This window comes from Arachis hypogaea, chromosome 8 (assembly GCF_003086295.3).
Source record: "Arachis hypogaea cultivar Tifrunner chromosome 8, arahy.Tifrunner.gnm2.J5K5, whole genome shotgun sequence".
NCBI lineage: Eukaryota > Viridiplantae > Streptophyta > Magnoliopsida > Fabales > Fabaceae > Arachis > Arachis hypogaea.
In genome coordinates, this window is record NC_092043.1 from 16,953,264 (window position 1) to 16,974,307 (window position 21,044).

General features: G+C 33.2%; 1 protein-coding gene and 1 non-coding gene across 2 annotated transcripts; both read left to right on the top strand.

Annotated features, from left to right (window-relative positions):
* Window positions 1–314: 314 nt before the first annotated feature.
* On the top strand, window positions 315–2,980 carry LOC112706368 (protein indeterminate-domain 7). The gene is made up of 3 exons (XM_025757637.3): window positions 315–761; window positions 835–1,234; window positions 1,878–2,980. The coding sequence occupies exons 1-3, from the start codon at window positions 683–685 to the stop codon at window positions 2,848–2,850; spliced, it is 1,452 nt and encodes a 483-aa protein (XP_025613422.1). The 5' UTR covers window positions 315–682; the 3' UTR covers window positions 2,851–2,980.
* A 4,490-nt stretch (window positions 2,981–7,470) lies between these two features.
* On the top strand, window positions 7,471–7,578 carry LOC112708636 (small nucleolar RNA R71). The gene has a single exon (XR_003156481.1). It is a non-coding gene; the product is annotated as a small nucleolar RNA R71 (small nucleolar RNA).
* The last annotated feature ends 13,466 nt before the right edge of the window (window positions 7,579–21,044 follow it).

The following is a 21,044-nucleotide window of genomic DNA, read 5'->3' on the forward strand; positions in this document are numbered from 1 at the left end:
AATCACTATCACTCCAATATACACATATGTATAGTTCGAAGGGGAAAATTAAAATCATAGTGTCATAATGTAACGCAATTATTAAGGAGAAGAATTTTAGACAAGGGCCAGCATTTATTAATAAAAATTAATTAGTTAGAAATTCAGGTGCAATCAATTTCATCTAAAGTTGATATATAGTTGAGAGCGATTAGATGATTTGACTAATTTGACTAATTTTTTATCTAACGATTCTTAACTATCAACTTCACGTAAAATCGACTGCAGTTGAGTTTTCACCGATTAATTAAAGAGCTAGGAACAAAGGAAAAGACAGAAATTGCACGTCTTTTGGCTTTGATGGGTTTGGTTTTTGGTTTTGGTTTGGGTTTTGTATGGGTGCGAGCTTCAACCACGTCCCTTTCTCACCCTTCTCTTATCATCTCTTTCTTTCTATTCCCTCTTCATCACCTTCACACACGCAATTACATCTCTCTCTCTCTCTCTCTCTAGCAAGATTATTACTTCTTGTTCATCAAGACCCGGATCTGAAAGCAATTAAGCTTACGTTCATGGAACTTAAAGCATAGAAAAGAAAGCGTTACAAACTGAAGTGGGATCTTCTCATAATATAATTTTGTTTCCCGTTATTAGTACCTAGGTTTTATTACTTTGTGCTACAATAATATAATATCTTTCTAACATGACATCTGCATCAAGTGAGATAAGTGCCTCTACTTCGCTACCAATAAAGAAGAAGAGAAATCTCCCAGGCCACCCAGGTACTTATTAGAATCGTTGATAGTTGAAAATCGTTAAATAATTTGACTGATTTGACTATATGGTTATTGTTAGACCCTGATGCTGAAGTGATAGCCTTATCACCAAAGAGCCTGTTGGCAACAAACCGGTTCGTTTGTGATGTTTGCAACAAAGGGTTTCAAAGAGACCAGAATCTGCAGCTTCATAGAAGGGGCCACAATCTGCCATGGAAGCTAAAGCAAAGAAGTAACAAAGAGATAATAAGGAAGAAGGTGTACGTTTGTCCAGAGCCAACTTGCGTTCACCATGACCCCTCAAGGGCACTCGGCGACCTCACCGGAATCAAGAAGCACTTCTGCAGAAAGCACGGCGAGAAGAAGTGGAAGTGTGACAGGTGCTCCAAGCGCTACGCCGTTCATTCAGATTGGAAAGCTCACTCCAAAATATGTGGCACCCGAGAGTACAAATGTGACTGCGGAACCATTTTTTCCAGGTACCATTAAAACTATACTTATTATTACATTTTGGTTTTTCACAATATCTTCTGAACCAGCACGAGTTTTATTTAACAATTTATCATTGGTCAATAGCATGCTACATACAGAAACATTTACTTAAACTAATTAATAAGCTAACCAATTTAAATTGGTTATACCTGTTATTACTTTAAATATACACCTGATTAATGATTTAATGTATGTAGTAGCTAATAGTGCTCACATGTTCTAATGGTAAATTGAAAAGTGGTTGTAATATAAACCTTCCATTGTTACTTATCTTATCCTATATGTCTCCGAGTAAAACAAAGAAATGTGCTAAAAAGATGACAAAAAGAGTGTATGCGTCAAAAGAGCACTTAAATATGGTTTATCATTATTTATGCAATATTGTGAATAATTATATGTTGAAGGTTATTATTATTATTATTTATGATAAAAACTCCAGTGCAGCCGAGTTCACGTGAAGCTAAGTCGAGAGTCGTTAAATAAAAATTTAGTCAAATCAGTCAAATCATCTAACGACTCTCAGTTATTAACTTTATATGAAGTCAACTACACCTGATTTTACACCTAAATATACGCTTCTCTGTGTGTTTTTTTGTTTTTTCTGCTTTCCCTTTTTTTGTATGGTTGTAGGAGGGATAGTTTCATCGCTCACAGGGCATTCTGTGATGCTCTAGCACAAGAGAGTACGAAAGCAATCACAACCTTGTTGAACCCATCATCATCAGTGAAGAAGGAATTGCAAGAAGTTAATTTCAGATCAGAAAATGGTCCATCATGGTTGTCTTACTCAACGTCGGTAGGAGGAGAAGGAAGCCATGGAAGAGTAGTTCATAACAATAATAATAATAATAATCCAACATTATTATTCTCGTCGCCGCCGCCGTCCACGTCGCCGCTCTCTACAATGATCCACCATGAAAACCCTAACCCTAATATTACTATGTTGCCACCTAATAATAATGCTTTATTATTTGAAGGCATGGCTTCTTCTTATTCTTCTTCTTCTTCTCATAATCTCATGTCTGCTACTGCATTGTTACAAAAGGCATCAGAAATAGGTGCAACGGTGTCGCTGGGTAAACCCTATCTACACGCTCATCATCACCATCGGGGTCACGTGCCTGAAAGCACCACCACGGGGTATGGCACCTTGTCGTCAATGGCCACATCTTCCTCATCTGTTTCTGGATTATTGGACATGGATTCACGTGAAGAGATAGGGACAGGGATGATGTTTGCTCGTCATCATCATGGCTTCTTGGCATCTTATGACAGTCACGCAAAAGAAGCTTCTCTTCTTGTTCATAATGATATGATGGATGGTACTAGTACCTTTGAGGAGGCTCTAATGAGAGGAATCATGAATCATCCTACGAGAGAAGATGCTGATAATAATAATAGTAATAACTTTGATGAACTTGTTTCAAGATCCGCGGGATCCCGCGGCGGTGGCGGTGGTGTCAACGATGAGACTAGAGATTTTTTGGGGATTGGGGTGTTTTCTCAGAGAGATATTTTCAATATATCTGGTCTTCATCATCATCATTTGGATTCTTCTTCGTATGGCAACCAAAATCAAAAGCAACCACCCTGGCAAGGGTAATATATATTGTATGGAAAATATACTTTAATTTGTATATTCATTAAATATTCTGTTTAGTATATTGTCTTGAATACAAATTCTTCTCATACCGGATGAAATATAAGACAATATGAAATAAGTTTCGTTATAAGTTGCTCTCATCTTCATACCCTAATTGTTTTTAGATTTTACTAGGTGCTAATTGGAAGACACCCTCTTTTATTTTGAAAAAATATTTAAAATTCAGTAAAATTTTGGCTAACAATCTAATTAATTGTTGACTGAAAATAATAAATTATACTAGTTTTTTCTAGCATTTTTTGTTTTTTTTTTAAATGTACAAATTAGATATTAAATTTAATATTAAATTAATTCTAAGTATAAAATAGTTTTATGTGTATATTTATTATATAATATTATATTAACAAAAATAATTATCTTTTATATTAATTACATAAATAGTCATTTAAAAGAAAAAATATAATTAGACAACTATAATAAAATATTAATTTTACATTATATTATCAATGTATAATTTTTAGCGACTATTTATTTTACTTTTAACTACAATAAAAAAACTGATATTAATATATTTATCAAAAACTAGACATAAGACTCTTATATTTTGTCGTCAAAATTTTTAACGACAATTATATAATTTTCGATTAAAATCTTTTTAATAATTACAAAATATATAATAATAATAATAATAATAATAATAATAATAATAATTATTATTATTATTATTATTATTATTATTATTATTATTATTATTATTATTATTATTATTATTATAACGATAAATATATAACCATTACAAATTACAAGTTAAATTAAGACGTTGTCGTCGTTACCTTATTTTCACTAAATATTTGTCATTAAAAATTATTTTTATTACGGTGCAAATTTAACTCTTAGATGTTATATCACTCTATTTAGAGTATATGAATGGCATATATTAAGATATAATATTATATATATAATGATTTTTTATTTAATGCAATTAAATAATTTGTATTTTAATTAATTTTACTTTAGCTATTATTACTTGTTATTAGAAAGTCTGTGTTTATTATTATTATGCATTGTAGACATAAAATATACTAATGACATAATGAGGATTTATGAATGTGGATACACTTGGTAGATTAAAAATAAATTTTAAAATATGTTAAACTTTTTGCAAGTTCTTTTTATTTCGTTAGGGTAGATTGAAATATTGTTGCATAGTATTAAGACAAATAAAAACTTTATTCGTTGCATAGATTAACAATTAAGAATATATTAATTATGCTAGACTAATTTTTTATGATAAATCTCATTTTCGAATTAGAAGTGTGTTTTTACTTGGATTCCAAAATATAATAAATGGGGCTGTTTTTGATATTTAAGATTACATAAATTATAGGGTAGTTATTATGTTCAATAGGTATTTGAGGGAAGTATACGCAGTATCTATAATAAAATCAGTCACTAAAATTAACTACTAGTATAAAATATATATTAGAATATAGAATATATATTAAAAATAAATTAAATAATATATATTTATACATAAATAAATAATAACAAATTTTAATAATTAATTTTAATGTATAAATAATATTTTTATTGAAAAAAATATACAATAGAAATTTATTCGATGAATTTGATAAAATTTATATGTATGTTAATTTTAGTTAGTTTTAATTTATTTAGTTTAAATAATTTACGTTAGCACGGATGATTTTTATGTGAATGTGATTTTAGTTTTTTTTTTTAATTTATATAATATATTGTTTATTTAATTTTCAACGAAATCAAAGGGTCTTATATTTTCAAGGAAAAATAGGAATTTGTTTATAGCAGTGACTACTTGATGCATTATTGCCTTATTCGAAGGAGCTGAGATAGATTTCCACCATGTTAGAGAGGCCCTAAAATACACATTTTTCACATAACAAGATAGAGATGAGTTCACAATCATCTATTAGGACATACATCGCATATTATCTACAATCTATCCAGGAATGGAGAGCCAGTTGGCAAACTGCAATCGAGATTTTCATGCCCCAAAATTTTTATAAAATAATTTGTAATAATTTGTAACACTTCTTTATTGAATATGTACAATGCTGATCCATTTAATTTGGAGTTAATAATACTCAATGTAGTTTCTAAAATTTGAGTTCAAATTAAAATTGATCGTTAAAATAAGATACGTTTTAATTTTCATTCTTATGAAATGACATCATTTAGTTAAAGATTGAGTGTTAATATAAAACGAAAAAATTCTAACGTAAATCTCACGAAAAAATCAATTTTTTTCATTTTCTTCAATCTATAATGGACCCTGCAAGTTAATAATCAATAATCAATTCCCAATAAATAAAATATAACTTCCAATAAGTAAAGTATGAATTAGTAATTCACCTAAAAAAGTGATTTATATATGAGGTGAAAGATCAAACATATAAAATAAAAACACGAAAGAAATAAAAAAATACATAAGATAGAATTAAGGTTAACGTGCGTTGTAATTATATGATCTGACTAAAATAAGGTTTAAACATACAACAAGCTAGTTAAACTATATTTAGGTAAACCTTATTCAGATTCATCATCTTCTTCCTCTGGTTCATTATCCTCCTCTTCTAAGGTAATTTCCCTATCATCAAACTCTTCTTCTTCTTCTTCTTCTTCTTCTTCTTCTTCTTCTTCTTCTTCTTCTTCTTCTTCTTCTTCTTCTTCTTGAAGATCGTCGTCCTCTAGAGGTAGTGTGTCCTCGTCTACCCTAAGGTCAATAATGTCATCTTTCATAACAGCCGACCTAAGGGTGATCGGATCACTGGTGTCAACCATCATTTTCAAAGGAATTAGGTCATCAATTCGGTAAGGTTACTGACCCTTTGTCCCATCAGACTTGATGCAATCTCTTGACATAATCTTAACCACAACAACCCAACTAGACTTGCATAACTTCGGATAAGGCAAATCGTATATCTGTCGTGCATTTTGAGGTAGAATAAAAGGATCGTAGTGCCTATATTTTCTGGTTACATTTATTTCAGAGATATTGTAGTCCTTGTTTTTTTGTGTTTCATGTCATGAACTTGGATCATATTATTCACATTTAAACATACACACCTTGTTTGTAGTGCAATAAAAATACCTTAATTGAATTATATTGTATAACATATATATACCATACCAATCAGAATGATCACTGCCTGTATTCTCACAAATCCAGACTCCGGTGTTATCTGTTTTCTTTCCTATCAGCCAAGTGAAAATTTATATCCGCCGCTAAATCTGTCAGTAATTAACGACGGACGAAAAAAGCTGCCGATAAATAGTTATCCACGAGGTTTATACCATCGAATTTATTTCGCCGCTAAATCCAACGGTAAACATATTACCATCGGATTTTCTTGATAAATTTGCCGGTGAATCCGACAGTATCCGACGATTTTCTTGTAGTGCTGGCTCTTTCAATTTTTGTGGCAATTTTCTTTGAATGATAGCACTGCATTCTTTGGTGAGAATCACTGTCTTATCTTCTTTTAGAGTCCTCTTCTTAGCAAAAATTCCTTCATGAACTTTGCATAAAGGGACATTTACTCCAAGGCTTCTGCGAACGGGATGTTAATTTGTAGTTTCTTGAACACTTCCAGAAATTTGAAGAATTGTTGTTGTTAACTCTCCTTTTGCAACCTTTATAGGAATGGAATCCTGGGTGTATATGTCTTTTCCCTTGCATCTTCTTTTGGTACTACGGATGGTCGTGTATGAATGTATTGTGTTTGCTTTTTATTCTCCTATGAGGGCTTCTCACATTCTTTGCTTATTGTGGGTTCTTTGCCACCACCTTTTCGTTTCTTAGATTAATGGCATTGTATTCTTCTCTAGGATTAGGTACTATGTCACTTGGAAAGGAGTTTGTGGATTTTTCTTTTAATTTCTTAGTAATTTGACCCATTTGAATTTTTAAATTCCTGATAGAGGTTTCCTGATTCTTAAAGCTTGCTCTCATCTCTTGCATGAAGCTTTCGGTTTGTTGTAAAAATGTAGAGGTTGACTGAGACAAGCAATCTCAAGGGAGGAAGGCTTTTGAATATTTTATGGTTGTACTGGAGGTGCTGATGTTGGGATGGGGTATTAAAAGTCCTCTGTCCTTGATTTTTCAACCAAAATTAAAATGGTTCCTCCATCCGAAATTGTATGTCTTTAAGAATAGATCATTTTGTGGATTTCTCGAAGGATTTTCCATATGTTTTACTTGCTCAGTAGAGGGTTAATTGCCCTTGAATAGTTCACAATCTTCATCCTTATGAGCTCCTGCACACAAATCACATGTTGCGACTTGTGTTCCTATGGCCGAGACTTGCATGTGCCACCACTTGTTTAGTGAGTGAGTTGAATTGTTGGGACATGGCTTTGTTTTGTGCCAAAAGTGTATCCAGTGTATCTAGTTCTACTACTCTTCTTCTCATTATTCTTTCGTTTGGGTACATATAGTGATTGTTAGCCACTATTTCTATCAACTCTAGAGGTTCTTCAGGTGTCTTTCAATGTAAGGATCCTCCAGCTGATGAGTCAATTAAGGTCTTGGAGCCATGGGATATTCCATCATAAAAGGTCTAAATTTGCAGCCACTCAGGGAATGCATGATGAGGGCATTTTGTCATCATCTTTTTGTACCTCTCCCAGGTTTCATAGAGTGATTCTCCATCTTTCTAGGCAAAGGTATGAATATCATTCTTCAACCGTGCCAACTTTTGTGGTAGGAAGTATTTGGTTAGAAATTCGTTAACCAAATCATCCCACGTTATTATATTGTCTAAGGGTTGAGTATGTAGCCATTGTTTGGCTATATCCCTTAGAGAGAACGAAAACAACCTCAATCTTATGGCTTTTGGGGAGACTCCATTGCTCTTAACTGTGTCACATATCTGTAGAAAGCTAGATATGTGCATGTTTGGATCTTCTTGAGAATTGCCGCTAAATTGATCCTGCTATGCCAATTTGATGAGTGAAGGCTTCAACTTAAAATTCTTGACAAGGATGTTAGGTCTCATTATGCTGCTACCACAACTGTCAGTGGTGGGTGTGGTGAAGTCCCCAGGGTTTTTCTTTCATTGTTTTATTCCTCGGCCATTCTTTCCTCTTTCCTTGATTTATTTCTCAATCGAAATAAAGTTCGCTCTATTTCAGGATCGTACTGGAGAGATGTGAGATCTTTACTCTCTTGCATGCACAGAGAAACAAATCAAAGGCACGTGTGGTGTATAAAGAAAGATAAAGAAACGAAAGCAGAATAATAACAAGAAAGTAAAAAAGAGAAAAATAAAGTAGAATAAAACAAAGATTTAATTTAGTGATTCAACCGGACTTATGTTGTGAATCTCAATTAATCTCCGGTAACGGCACCAAAAATGTGATGAGCGAAACTAGTGCTCACAAATACTGGCAAGTGTACCAAATCATTCAAGTAATACCACGGTGAGTGAATATCGTTTTCACAAGGATTAAGGGATTGAGCAAGCAAATATCGAATTGAATCACTAATTAAATCAATTGAACCTGGATTATTAAAAGGTGAAACCGTGTCTTGCTTGAAACTTTGAATGCTTGAATGATTATGGAAGCAATGATGAACGTGTAATTAATTGTGAGAAAACAATGATTGAGAATGTCAAAGGTTTTGGAGGTGTTTATTTTCCAAGAAGTTAAACCTTATGTTTATATATTTTTATGCATGCAAAGATTTTTTCATGGCAAATCATAAATAATTAAATTCTAATTCCTTGGCAATTCAATTTTTCTTTAACTAATCAATCGCCAATTCCTTAGTCAACCGATTAAGAAAAGAGGTTTAGCACAATTCTGATTTATTTTCAAATAAGATTCAAAAGTAGTTATAGTTCAAATTATATGTCATATATTCAAAACTAGTCCTGAACAATTGAGAATTATGAGAAACAAATGTCGCACCCTCTTTAGAATACCATTCCTAGTCAAATAAAAAAGTCATGAGAAAGAATTTTCAAGTTTAATTTTGATATTAAATTTCCCAAAGTAATAACAGAATTCAAAATAGAATTAGAATATTTTTCAATACTTCTAATCTTTAAAGAATGAAGAACAAAAACTCAATCTTGAAAATAGATCAATACATAACCTCAAAATAAAATAAAACTTAGATTAAGAATCCATGAAAAGTAAACAGAGCTCCTAACTGTTAACAAAAGGAATTAGTTACTCATGGAGAAGGATGAAAATAATGCTGAAAGGATTCGGCTAGAGTTCTGAACTCCTCCTCTGTGAACCATGTTCACTTATTTATATCCTAGGTTTACCTAAAATTCAAATTCAAACTAAATCTTTATTTTATATTTTAAGAAGAATAAGATAATTAATAACAATAATTCAAATCCTAATTAAAACTAATTCAAATCAAATCCTATCTTAATAGAATCTTCCAAAACCTTGAGCTAACTTTCATCTTTGGAAGAGTGGGCCTTGATTGGCAGTACACTTGGGCTTGTGGCATGGCACGCCAACTTATTGTGGGGTTTAAGACATTGCATGCCTGGGCTTGGCGTGGCACGCCAATTCTTGCAAAGCTTCTAGGACTTGAAGGCGTTACACGCCCTTGAAGTGGCGTTACATGCCAACTTATTGGCGCTCGAACGTGTTGCATGCCCTTGGTGGCATTACACGCCACTTTGTCTTGGCTTGGAGAGCGTTGCACGCCCTTGGTGTGGCATTGCATGGCACTTACTTTGACTTGGAGGGTGTTGCACGCCAGTCTCTCTGCATGGCTTCATGGATTTAAATGCCATGTGCTTGGTGTTGTATGTCACTCCCTTTGCTTGCCTTTGAATGGTGCTTCTTTTACTTTTTGGTTTTTTTTTTCTACTTACCTATATTTCTTTCAAAGTACTTAGAAAATATATTAGCAACAAAAAATACCTCAAATTAGTCAGTATAGATGAAAGAAAATGTAATTATCTTTAAGAAAATATGAAAAGAATGCAAGAAAAACTACTAATGATGCAGACGCATCACAGCTTCTCCGAACAAGTGAAGAAATTCGAGAAATTATTAACAATTTGCTCATCTCTCACAGCAAGCTCACTGACTACAAGAAAGACATGACAGAGATCAAGATAAAATATGCACAACTTGAAGTTTCATATGCATCATCACAAAAAACTTATCATAAATATGAAACAAATGTTGCTCTAACCAATACTCTCAAACAACTAGTTTGACGAAGAGAAGAACTTGAAAAAGAACTTGCTCAAGTTTACGCAGATGAAGCTCTACTACGAGGTCCTTTTTCTCAAAGTTGATAAGAAAAAAGACATTAATTGAGAACTATGCGAAATGAAAAGCACTCGAGCTGAGATCAAAATAAAATACGAGAATTTACAACTCGAAGAACATAAAGAGATTCTTGTTTATAGCTCAATTGATGAAGAAAGAATACGTCTCAGATTCAACTTGGAAGAGCCTTTGGAGCCATATATATGAAAAAGTCATATCAAATTTCTTTGTATTTATTTTTTACTTACACTTTTGTTATCTTCATGCTATCGATATTTTGTCTTTTATTTCAAATATTATCTTCTAAACATTGATACTGTTTTAAATATTTCCCCTAATAATGTTTTAAATATTTCAAATAATTGATTTTATAAGCATTTTCTGAATACAACTTGATCACTTGATAAGGTCCCTCCCAATTAAGGGACCACTTTCCATAAACTCTCGATTTCTTATCTAATGGTAAAATAACCTTTAAAACTAATTCACCAATATTAAAAAAAAAAACTTTTTCTTTCACTTGTCGATTATAAACATGAGCTATACACTCTTTTTTACGGATAAGATTATCGAGTGCTAAGATACGCTCACTATTTAAATCATTTAATTCGTCAAACATTACATTCTAATAGTCTTTAATTGGCAAATCATCTTATCTCATCATTCGCATAGTGTTAAGATTAATTTTCAAAGCCAACATGGCGTCATGGCCATAGACCAATTTATAAGGAGACGTATTTGTCGATCCTCTCGGTGAATTCCGATAAGCCCATAAAACTTGACTCAATGTCTCATGCCAAGTATGTAGTTTCTTTACCAATTTGCTTTTTTATTAAATTAATCAAAATTTTATTGCAGTCTCAACTTGACCATTTGCTTGTACGTAATAAGGAGTTGAAGTTATCATTGTTATATTCCTCGATGCTGTAAAATTTTTAATACGTTGGCCAGTAACACATGGTACCTCTATCAGTACTTAGAGTTTGAGGAATCCTAAAACAATAGATTATATGTTCCTCAATGAAATCAATAATTTCATTTGACCAGCTTCTACTAAAGGAACAACTTCTACTCACTTTGTAAAATAATCAATTGCTACCAAGATAAACTTATGATTCTTCGATGATGGGGGATGAATCATATCAATCAAATCTAAAGCCCAACCTCTAAATGGCCAAGGTTTGACGATCGAATGCAGTTCAGAAGCAAATATTTGTTATATTACACCATGTTTTTGACATTCTTGATATGCTTTTGCATACTCAATGAAATCTTTAATCATAGTCGGTCAAAACATTAATCATGCCGTAACACCCATTTCATTCTTTCTCTTACTTGATGTGCTCCACAAATACCTTCATGAACTTCACCAAGAGCAATCACTACTTTGGATTTGCTTAAACATCTCATGAGGCTTCCTTCGATACCTTTTTTATACAATTCATCACCTACTACTACAAAGTTCATTGCTCTTAATCTTGTTTTTAGATCAACTTGAACATTAGGAGTTTCTAGATACTCAGTAATTGGTTTCCTCCAATCATTATCATCCCACTTATTGATCACCAAAATTTCTCGCTCTTCGATGGGCACGAGGATTTGTTGCACTTTCACCAACTTTTCTAAAGTTCCAGGAGAAACTTTGTATCTCGAAGCAATTTGAGCTAACTCATTTGCTACCTCATTTCAAACTCTTGAAATATGTATCAATGATACTTTTTGGAATGATACCAATAATTTCCATGCTATTCATAAATACTTTTGTAGTATCTCACTTATACATTTAAACTCTTTCGATAACTGTTTTAAAACTAGCTGGGAGTCTCCTAAAATTTGAACATCTAATGCCCCTTTGTCAATCAATATTTTCAATCCTAATATCAAAGCCTTATACTCAGCCACGTTATTTAAACATAGATATTTTAATTCGAACAAAAAATTTTATGGGAATCCTTTTGAGGATATAACCAAAATACCAATACCAGCACCATCTTTATGCTTTGATCCATTAAAGTACAATTTCTAAGGTTCAAATTCGACAATATTTTCTCCTTGGTCATTAAGATTATCCAGTTGATCGACCGAAAAATCTGCAATGACTTGTCCTTTAACTACCTTAGCTGGGACACATTGTAAATCAAATTCTGTCAAAGCAAGCATTAAATTTGCCAATTCGACCCCACAGAACTAGATAGAATAACATGTATTTAACAGGATCCATTTTTGCAATCACTTAGTTTTTGCAATCATGTAATATTTAAGCTTTGTACAAGCGTAATAAAGGGAAAGGCATAAATTTTTGATAGGAGAATATCTCATCTCGATATCGGACAAAACCCTACTCAAATAATAAATGGCTATTTCATTCCCTGCTTTGTTGTCCTGTGCTAACATACACCCTATTGTGTTTGTCGAAGCTGCAACATACAATTTCAATGGCTCTAAAGGACAAACGGTAGCCATATGATAGGTGCATTGAAAAGATAATATTTGATTGAATCGAATGCCTCTTGATGTGCCTTAGTCCATTCATACTATGAATCATTTTTAAATTTGACTAAGGAATAAAAAATTCAAGCTCGACCAGATAGATTCGAAATAAACCGTCGCAAGAAGTTTACTTTTTCTAAAAAAGATTGAACTTCCTTTTTCAACGTCGGAGATGATAATTCCAATATTACTTTAGCCTTATTTTGATCAATTGCAATCTTTTCTTCTGAACTATAAATCCTAAAAAATTTCCTACAGAGACACCAAATGCACATTTCAAAGGATTCATTGTTAATCTTTTTCGATGCATTATATCAAAGGCTTTGAGCAAATAATCGAGATGTTGATCTATTGAACTTGATTTAACCATCACATCATCGATGTAAACTTTCATAAACATTCTAATATACTCATGAAAAATGGCATTCATAGCACGTTGATATATTGCCCTCGGCATTCTTTATACTCATTTATAAATACCTAAGGCACCAAGACATCGAAAAGCCATTTTTGACATATCATCCTCAGCAATAAAAATTTGATTATAACCAAAATATCCATCCATATAACTTAGAATTTCATTACCAGCCGCAGAATCGAGTAACATATCTGCCACAAGCATGAAATACTCATCCTTAGGAGTTGCATTGTTTAAATCTCGAATAAATTTATCTTTGATTAATCGCTCGATCTCCTCCTTTATTTTTAAATTTACTTCAAGAGCAAAATGCCGAGGATCTTGTTTTACTGATCGAGAGAATGACTTTGCTCAGCTAAAGATCAATCAAGACCAGGCATTTCATCATAGTCCAGGCAAAACAATCGTTGTATTCAGTCAACAGTTTAACCAATGCTGTTTGAAATTCCTCATTAATGTGTTTGTTAATATAAGTGGCCTTTATAGCACCGTCGACTCCTAAGTTGATTTCATCAAGCAGATCCTGTGATTCAAATCTTTTATTGATATGATCATCATCAACTGAAGTCTTTTCAAAACCTAAAGGTAGGTTCGAGGTCACATATACAATCAAAAGATAAATTCACTAAGTCACGTGAGGAAACATAAACTTTGTTGAAATCATCAGCCAAATCTGCTGTTGAGTCTTTTACAATACAAATATTTGGGGATACATCAATATTTGAATGACTGACAATGTTGCCAACACTAGCCCTAGAAGGCAAAATACATACTGCATGAGATAAGATACTACTAGCTTTGACTTTAGGAATCGAAACTGTCCTAGAAATTGAAATATGTTTTGCTGATATAAAATTCCTACTTGATTTGACTTCATCAGAATAATCATTACTAGAAAAGGAAAAACATGCTGCAGAAGAAAAACTATCCACATAATTTAATTTTTTAAAGATACTAAATAATTTGACATATCTTATTTGTTAGTCATCTCAAAACGTCAGTTGTTGAATTATTATTTTCTTTAAAAATGCAAACTTACTCCCAGACAAGTGGAGTATACTCTGGTATCGGAAGCTTAAATTTTATGTTGAGACCTTCCTTAGTCAAGAAACACCATTTGCAATTAGAAGTAGTTAGATTTCTATCAACATTCAAAGATTTCAGCTTGTCATTGTAGACTTGGAAATTGACATGCATCTGCTCAACATAAAGACTATCATCAGCCTCTACCACTTCAGTCTTCCCCTCATTAGTTCAAAGGAGGAGTTTCTGGTGCACTGTCGAAGGTATCGTTTCGACACCATGAATCTAATCTTGACCTAATAGGCCATTATAACTCACCTTCGAAGTTACTACCACGAAGACAGTTGTTCGTGTTGAAGAACCAACTTGAATTTTGAGGGTAACTAACCCTTTTGCTGGTGTTAAAATTCCTCTAAAGTCAGTAACAGAAATATTGGTTGGGACCAGATTGTGAATATGTTTTCCCACCTTAACCAACATTCTTTCCCAAGAAGACTGATTGTTGTATTACCATCAATCAGCACTTTGTTTACAACAATGGCACTCATCATGGCCTTAATATGCAGTGGGCGCAGATGTGTGTTTTGTATATTAGTAGGCTTATTGAAACAACCCACTTCTTCATGATTGTAAACAAAAGCAAAGGCATCTTCATCTTCAAATTCAACTTCATAATCTCCACTGAGACTCCCTTCATAACGCTCCAAAAATTTTGATGAGATAATTAAGATTGTACTAACCATCTCTTCATCCTCCTCTTCAAAATACTCCTCATTGAGGTCAGCATCGTTCTCATTAGGCTTGGCAGAAACAACTTCTACTGCTTTGCCTTTACTCACCAGACTTGAAGATTTTGTTCTCTTCGGATAAGATTCACCATCAGATGGAAAGATCACTCGAGTCAAAGCAGAAGGTTTTGTCCCTTTGTCTGCAGAGGGTGAAGGCATTTCAGTCACAACTCAATGAAAATGTCTTCTGCCTTGATTACCCCTTGCCCTTCCTCGAGAATAATGATATCGACCACGACTATACCTTCGATGACCTCTTCGAGCTTGATGCTATTGATACTCTCGAAATTCATGAAATCTTAGTAATTCTTTATCCATTAAACACTAATAGCCTGAGATTGGTAAAACAATGGGGAATAGTTTTCTTGAGGATTTTGGGAACTCTAACCTTCTTGACGTCAAGTAAGATGCCTCTAACAAACTTGCTCTTCTTTATAAGCCAGTTCTTTTTTCATTCTCTCTTTTTCAAAAATTGTTGTAGTTTCAAACTCAAAGAAAGTAAAACCAGCCATATTAACCCTAAAGAAATGAGGCTCAACAAAGTTTGTAGCTGCGTCAAATGGATCGATGTCAACCTTTCATATCTTTCTTTCCTTCATCGAACTTTAACCTCCCTTCCATGATAGCTTCATAAATCAAATCCCTGAAATGAACACAACTATTAGTCTAATGGCTGGTTACTTGATAAAACTTACAAAAAAGTTTTCCTTTTAAATCTTTAATCGAGGGTAAAGTTTTTCCCTCAGGCAAAACCAATTGTTTATCTTTGAGTAATGCATCGAATATCTGTTCCGATTTTGAAATATCAAAACTATATTTTTTACCAGCCTTATGTTTTGTTTCACTAACTTTCTCAACATTTGAAACTTTTTTCAATGATGTACATACATAAGGTGGCCCTTTCTTTAGTCCATCCAAATTGACTTCAAAATATTCGTTCTCAAAATCTTCACTCGAAGTTTTCATTTCGACATATAAAACCTTTTCCTTTCGAGCAATAGATTTAAAATTCTAGATTTTTCTCACTTTTAAACGCCTCTTTTTCTTTCTTGAGTAATCCAACCTATACAACCCTTTTAAACCAAATGAGCTAAATCAGGAATATGAACATTCAATAATTTTCAACGCATATAAAACTCTAATCTCATAGTTGTTATCTTAACTACCTCACTTTCAGGAAGTGACACATAACATCTATTGCTTGCATTTTTTAATCGAATCATACAATCATCTATCAATTCACCAACAACATGCTTTATTGCAACCAAATCTGTTATAGTAACATTTATCTCTCCCCTATAGAACTGGGTATGAAAAGCATTTTCTAACTATTCCCAGGTTAGAATCGAATTAGATCTCAAATTTTAAAACTAAGTAAAAGTATTTATTATTAAAGAGGAAGAAAAGAACTTCATTTTCAAATTCTCATCATTTGCCAAATTCCCTAATTTGACCATATATCGAGCAATATGCTCGATAGTTAATTCTCCCGCTTCCCCTACAAACTTAGTGATGATCTTAGGATTCTTTATACCTCTTATGGCTTCAGCCATTTGCACTTCATCAAGAAAAACTAACACAAAATAGGGTTGATTAATGAACCATGGAAAAACTACCAAAAATACCCATGAAGTTTACGAACGCTGACAAAAATACCCATAAACTAAGGAAATTAATGATGTACCCATGGAAGATGAGTTCCGTATGACAAAAGTATCCAAATCCTAATTTTTTGTTTATAAAATTTTCAAACTATCCCCACCCTCAACCTCAACTCACTTTTTTAATCTTCCATAACTCAATATGCACCTTTAAAACTTGCCATGGAGTCCAAAACTACTCCTACAACAGATGAAATGAACCTTTTATGGTGAAAATTTTGGATAATAATGCAACAGATGATTGCAGCGCCGAGATTAACAAAAGAATCAATCAATACTGATGAAGAATTAGAGAAAGAATCATAAAGGAACATTTTTTAATCGTTGCATTTGTTTTTTTTCCTTTTTTTCTTAATTTGAGGGCTTTCTTTGTGTGAAGGGATTGGCGAAAAAAATGGAAAAGAGTTCACCACACTAAATTTATCTGCTAGGAATCGGTCGAAGTCCTCTACCACCACCACCATCATTGATTTTGGCCTAGTCTATTATAGGAGTATTTTTAGACTCCATGACAAAGGTTTTAAAGGTACAAGTTGGGTTATGGAAGGTTGAAAAAGCGAGTTGAGGTTGAGAGTAAGGGTAGTTTGGGAATTTTATTAAAAAATTAACAAAAAAATTAGGATTTAAATACTTTTGTCATACAAAACCCATCTTCCATGGGTACATCATTAATTTCCTTAGTTTATGGGTACTTTTGTCAGCGTTCGTAAACTTCATAGGTACTTTTGGTAGTTTTTCCAATGAACCATGCATTAATACCTACTCAATTGAGCATATTTTCGACAATCCTAGTCATTTGATAATGATCCCACATTGATTAGCGCGAACTCTGTTCAAAACTTCATCATCATTCTGATTGTGTCAAATCATATGAGCCATATGATCATCTTCATTGGGATTGACATGTAAATTTCCTTGATTAAGACTCAAATTTTTTGGGATTCATCCCAAAATTTTGATTATGAGGTTGACCGTCATCATAATCGATGATTCGAGCAATCCATTCGACTTGTCTAGCAAACGCCCATACTTAGTTTCATCATTGGTCATTATTGGATTTAGAATGGTAGTCATTTGTTGAGTTTGCAAATTAACTAAGTCATGATGCCTCTCATCAATGTGTTGTTAAAAAGCAGCCATAGACTTCGAATTATTTGAAGTTGAACCAATATGATACTCTCGAGTCATTTCGAATGAGAAGTACTATGATGATTATAAACTGCATTTGACATATTCCCAAATCAAAATGGGGGTGCAAAATCACCCAAAATGGAGTAGCCTAGTGGAAGACCAAAAGAAGGCCAACCTACGGTTACTGGTGGTTGCACTGGGGTTGGAGAAACTCGAGGACGTGGCTACGCCCATTACCTCTGGCAGTTGCATTATTAACTGCAACATTTTTTTTCAGAACTAGGATTTTGAATAACTCCTTCTGCATGGGATGTTAAACTTGCAAAAGTTTGTGCTGTAACACCCTTACTACCAGAATGTGACGCTTCCGACTACGCCACTCTGATAACGAGGATATTACAGTGACTTCCATATAGTTAATAATAAAATAGGAGCCTTTTTAACTCAAAATTGTGTCGATATTTTCTATGAAAAATCGGAAATACTTTTTCTTGAAAACATATATACATACAAACTAATCACAACACTTCAAATATATATATTTTATATAAAGAACTCATATATATATATATATAAGAGTTTTTTATATAAATAACTTACAAACATTACAATCATGACTCCTATTCCTCTTTACAAAAGTATAATATTAATGGCAAGAAAAAATAATAATTAAGCTAATACAACAATATCGTATAAGCAAAAACGCAATAAACTCTTCATAAGCTTCTTCGTCCGTTTCCTAAAAAGATAAGGTTATAGGGACTGAGAACCTAACCATACGGTCTCACCAGAGAAGTTTTAGAATTGTCATAAAAAGATACATATAAAAGAAAGATGTTTTCAACCGCAGTAATAATTGCTTGCTCGTCTTATGAACCTTTTTGAAAACCAACAGTTAATTATCCAAAATTCAAAACTTCTTTTAAAAAAATCTTAAAAGTTACCTAGAGTGTATGAATGACCAACCTGTTACAAGCATAGGTTCATTAAATCTATGCTGAACCAGCTTGATTTTTCACACTTTGCTAAACCTCAAACACAAACCAATCACGGCCTCTGGCTCATCATATATTCAACCACGGCCTCCGGCCCAAGCAACTCAATCAACACCCAATTCACCACAATCCAACCAATCAGTCATAATCACAAGTACTGGAGTTCAAACACAATCAAGAGCAATTACATCAAGTATAGTAATTAGCAGTTAAACAGAATTATTCGTATAGGCAATCCAAGTACAATATGCACACCCAAACAATGTCACATAGATGCAGATAATGCATGCCTATCCTAATGGTCATGAGCTCACGTGTCGGCATAACTGACATAACCCGACACATCCGGTGGCTAACCTAGATATTGTCTCTCTATCGTGCATCTCTTTGAGGAATATAATAATCTCAACTTCATCAAAAGCCAGCCTGAAAGGGTAGTGCCCGCCCTTGCACCTATCACCGGAGGCAGCGCTATCCAGGATGCGTGCTTGGCCACGCTTACAACCAGAGAGAATTACGAACAAGTGGGATTAACCAAACAGCCCTTTTTCGAGTTGTCATACATATCCAGGAGGAACCAGGAAGGGGATTCTAACTTTCCACCATCTCTCTAGAGGTGATCTTACATTCCTAGGAGGAACAAAGAAGGGAATCTTCTCCTTCCATCATCTTATTGGGGTCGCACTCTGACATATACAACTAGGATATAGTGTCTATGCACACTCTTGGGATATAGTGCCCAACGCACTTTTCAATCTCAATCAAACTCAATTCATAATCATAATCAAACATAAGTCTTTGTACTCATCTTTATCCCAGTTCAAAATCATTCTTGGCCTATTCACTTTGAATAAGAAAATACATTTAATTCACATAATGCCAAGAATCCCCTCTTTCTTAAATCGTTTTCTTTTAAAACCAATACCACTTTTGTAACATTTTCCAAAACCTCTAAAACAACTTCACTTAAAACAAGTTCTTCTTAAAAAAAACTCAATTCTCACTTAACCAAAAATTTTCAAACTACTTCAAAACCATTTCAAATTTAAACCTCTTTCAAAAGACAGAAGAAAATTATTTATTAATCAATCCCTTCTGCAAGACCTCTAGATTTTAGGGGAGCAACAATGACCCTCATCTTTTTAACCAAAATTACAAAACTTTCCCAAAATATAAAAATTTCAATTTAAAGTATCCCACGGTCTTCAACCGTCATCTCAAAATTAAATGAGTGAAATTATAAACCAATTACTCAAATTAACAAAATCATAGCTTCTTAATTTAAATCAATCAAATGAACTCGCTTTCAATTTAACCAAGTTTCCCCAAAATAGTTTTCAGCTTTACTCTTAAGTTTAAGACATTTTCAAAAAGTCTTGAAATCCATTTCATTTTTACCAAATCAAGTTCATATACTTTAACTCCTCTAAAACTACTCAAAACAGAACGCTTCAATCAAATTAACCAACTCCAACTTCTTTTCAAATACAAAAGCTTTTCTTAAAAATTCAAAAATTGTTTAATCTTAAATACCTGTATTCATTACATCATTTTTTGCTTAGCCCCAAAAAATATAATTCTTTTCATAAATCATTAAACCTAAAATAAGTTAATTCTTGTTGCTAAATTTTACTTAAACACTTAAAAAAAATTTCGGCAGCACCTCTCTTAAAACTCGGATTTTACAACCCTTACGGTTCCTTCGAAAACACATTTCTCAAAACCCTTTTTCCAATAGTTTTCAAAACCAAATTATTCCTCAATATAAATATATAAATAGAATTTCCAAAATAGAACCATTTCTCATCGACAACCCCACGCCAACTCAAGCAATCAATAATTCAATCACATCCATTCAAAATAAATCAGTTTAATCCATAAGACTCACATAATCACAAAAATATATTTTTCACATTAGTATCTATTTATAACAACTCTGTGATATAAAATAAGTTTTAAGAAAATCCTTACCTCGAATAGTCGAAACCCAAAAGCTATAAAACACGTCAAAATCCCTCTTTCTCCCGGCCTGCAATAGCGTCAGCCGTAACCTCAACTCCACTCCACTTTCACAGTAACCGTAGCAACTTTAATCGCACATGCAAGAACCAAAACTCAACCCTATGGAAATAACACCGCAAAAACCTCAGCAACATATAACAGAAACTGTGATTAAAGGGATTTTCAGAGCAAAGATAACTTACTATACCAAAAGGAACTAAGTTCAGCGCAACCGCAGCTCTAGCGGTTGACTCCGGCGACCTCCAACAGTAGCGGCTTCAACTAGCAGTAGAAAAATTCATTGTGACAACATCATCCAACATATACGACTTAAGCGACAACCCTCACGGTAATCACGACTTTGGCATCACAGAAAGGAAATTAAAAATAGGGGGTA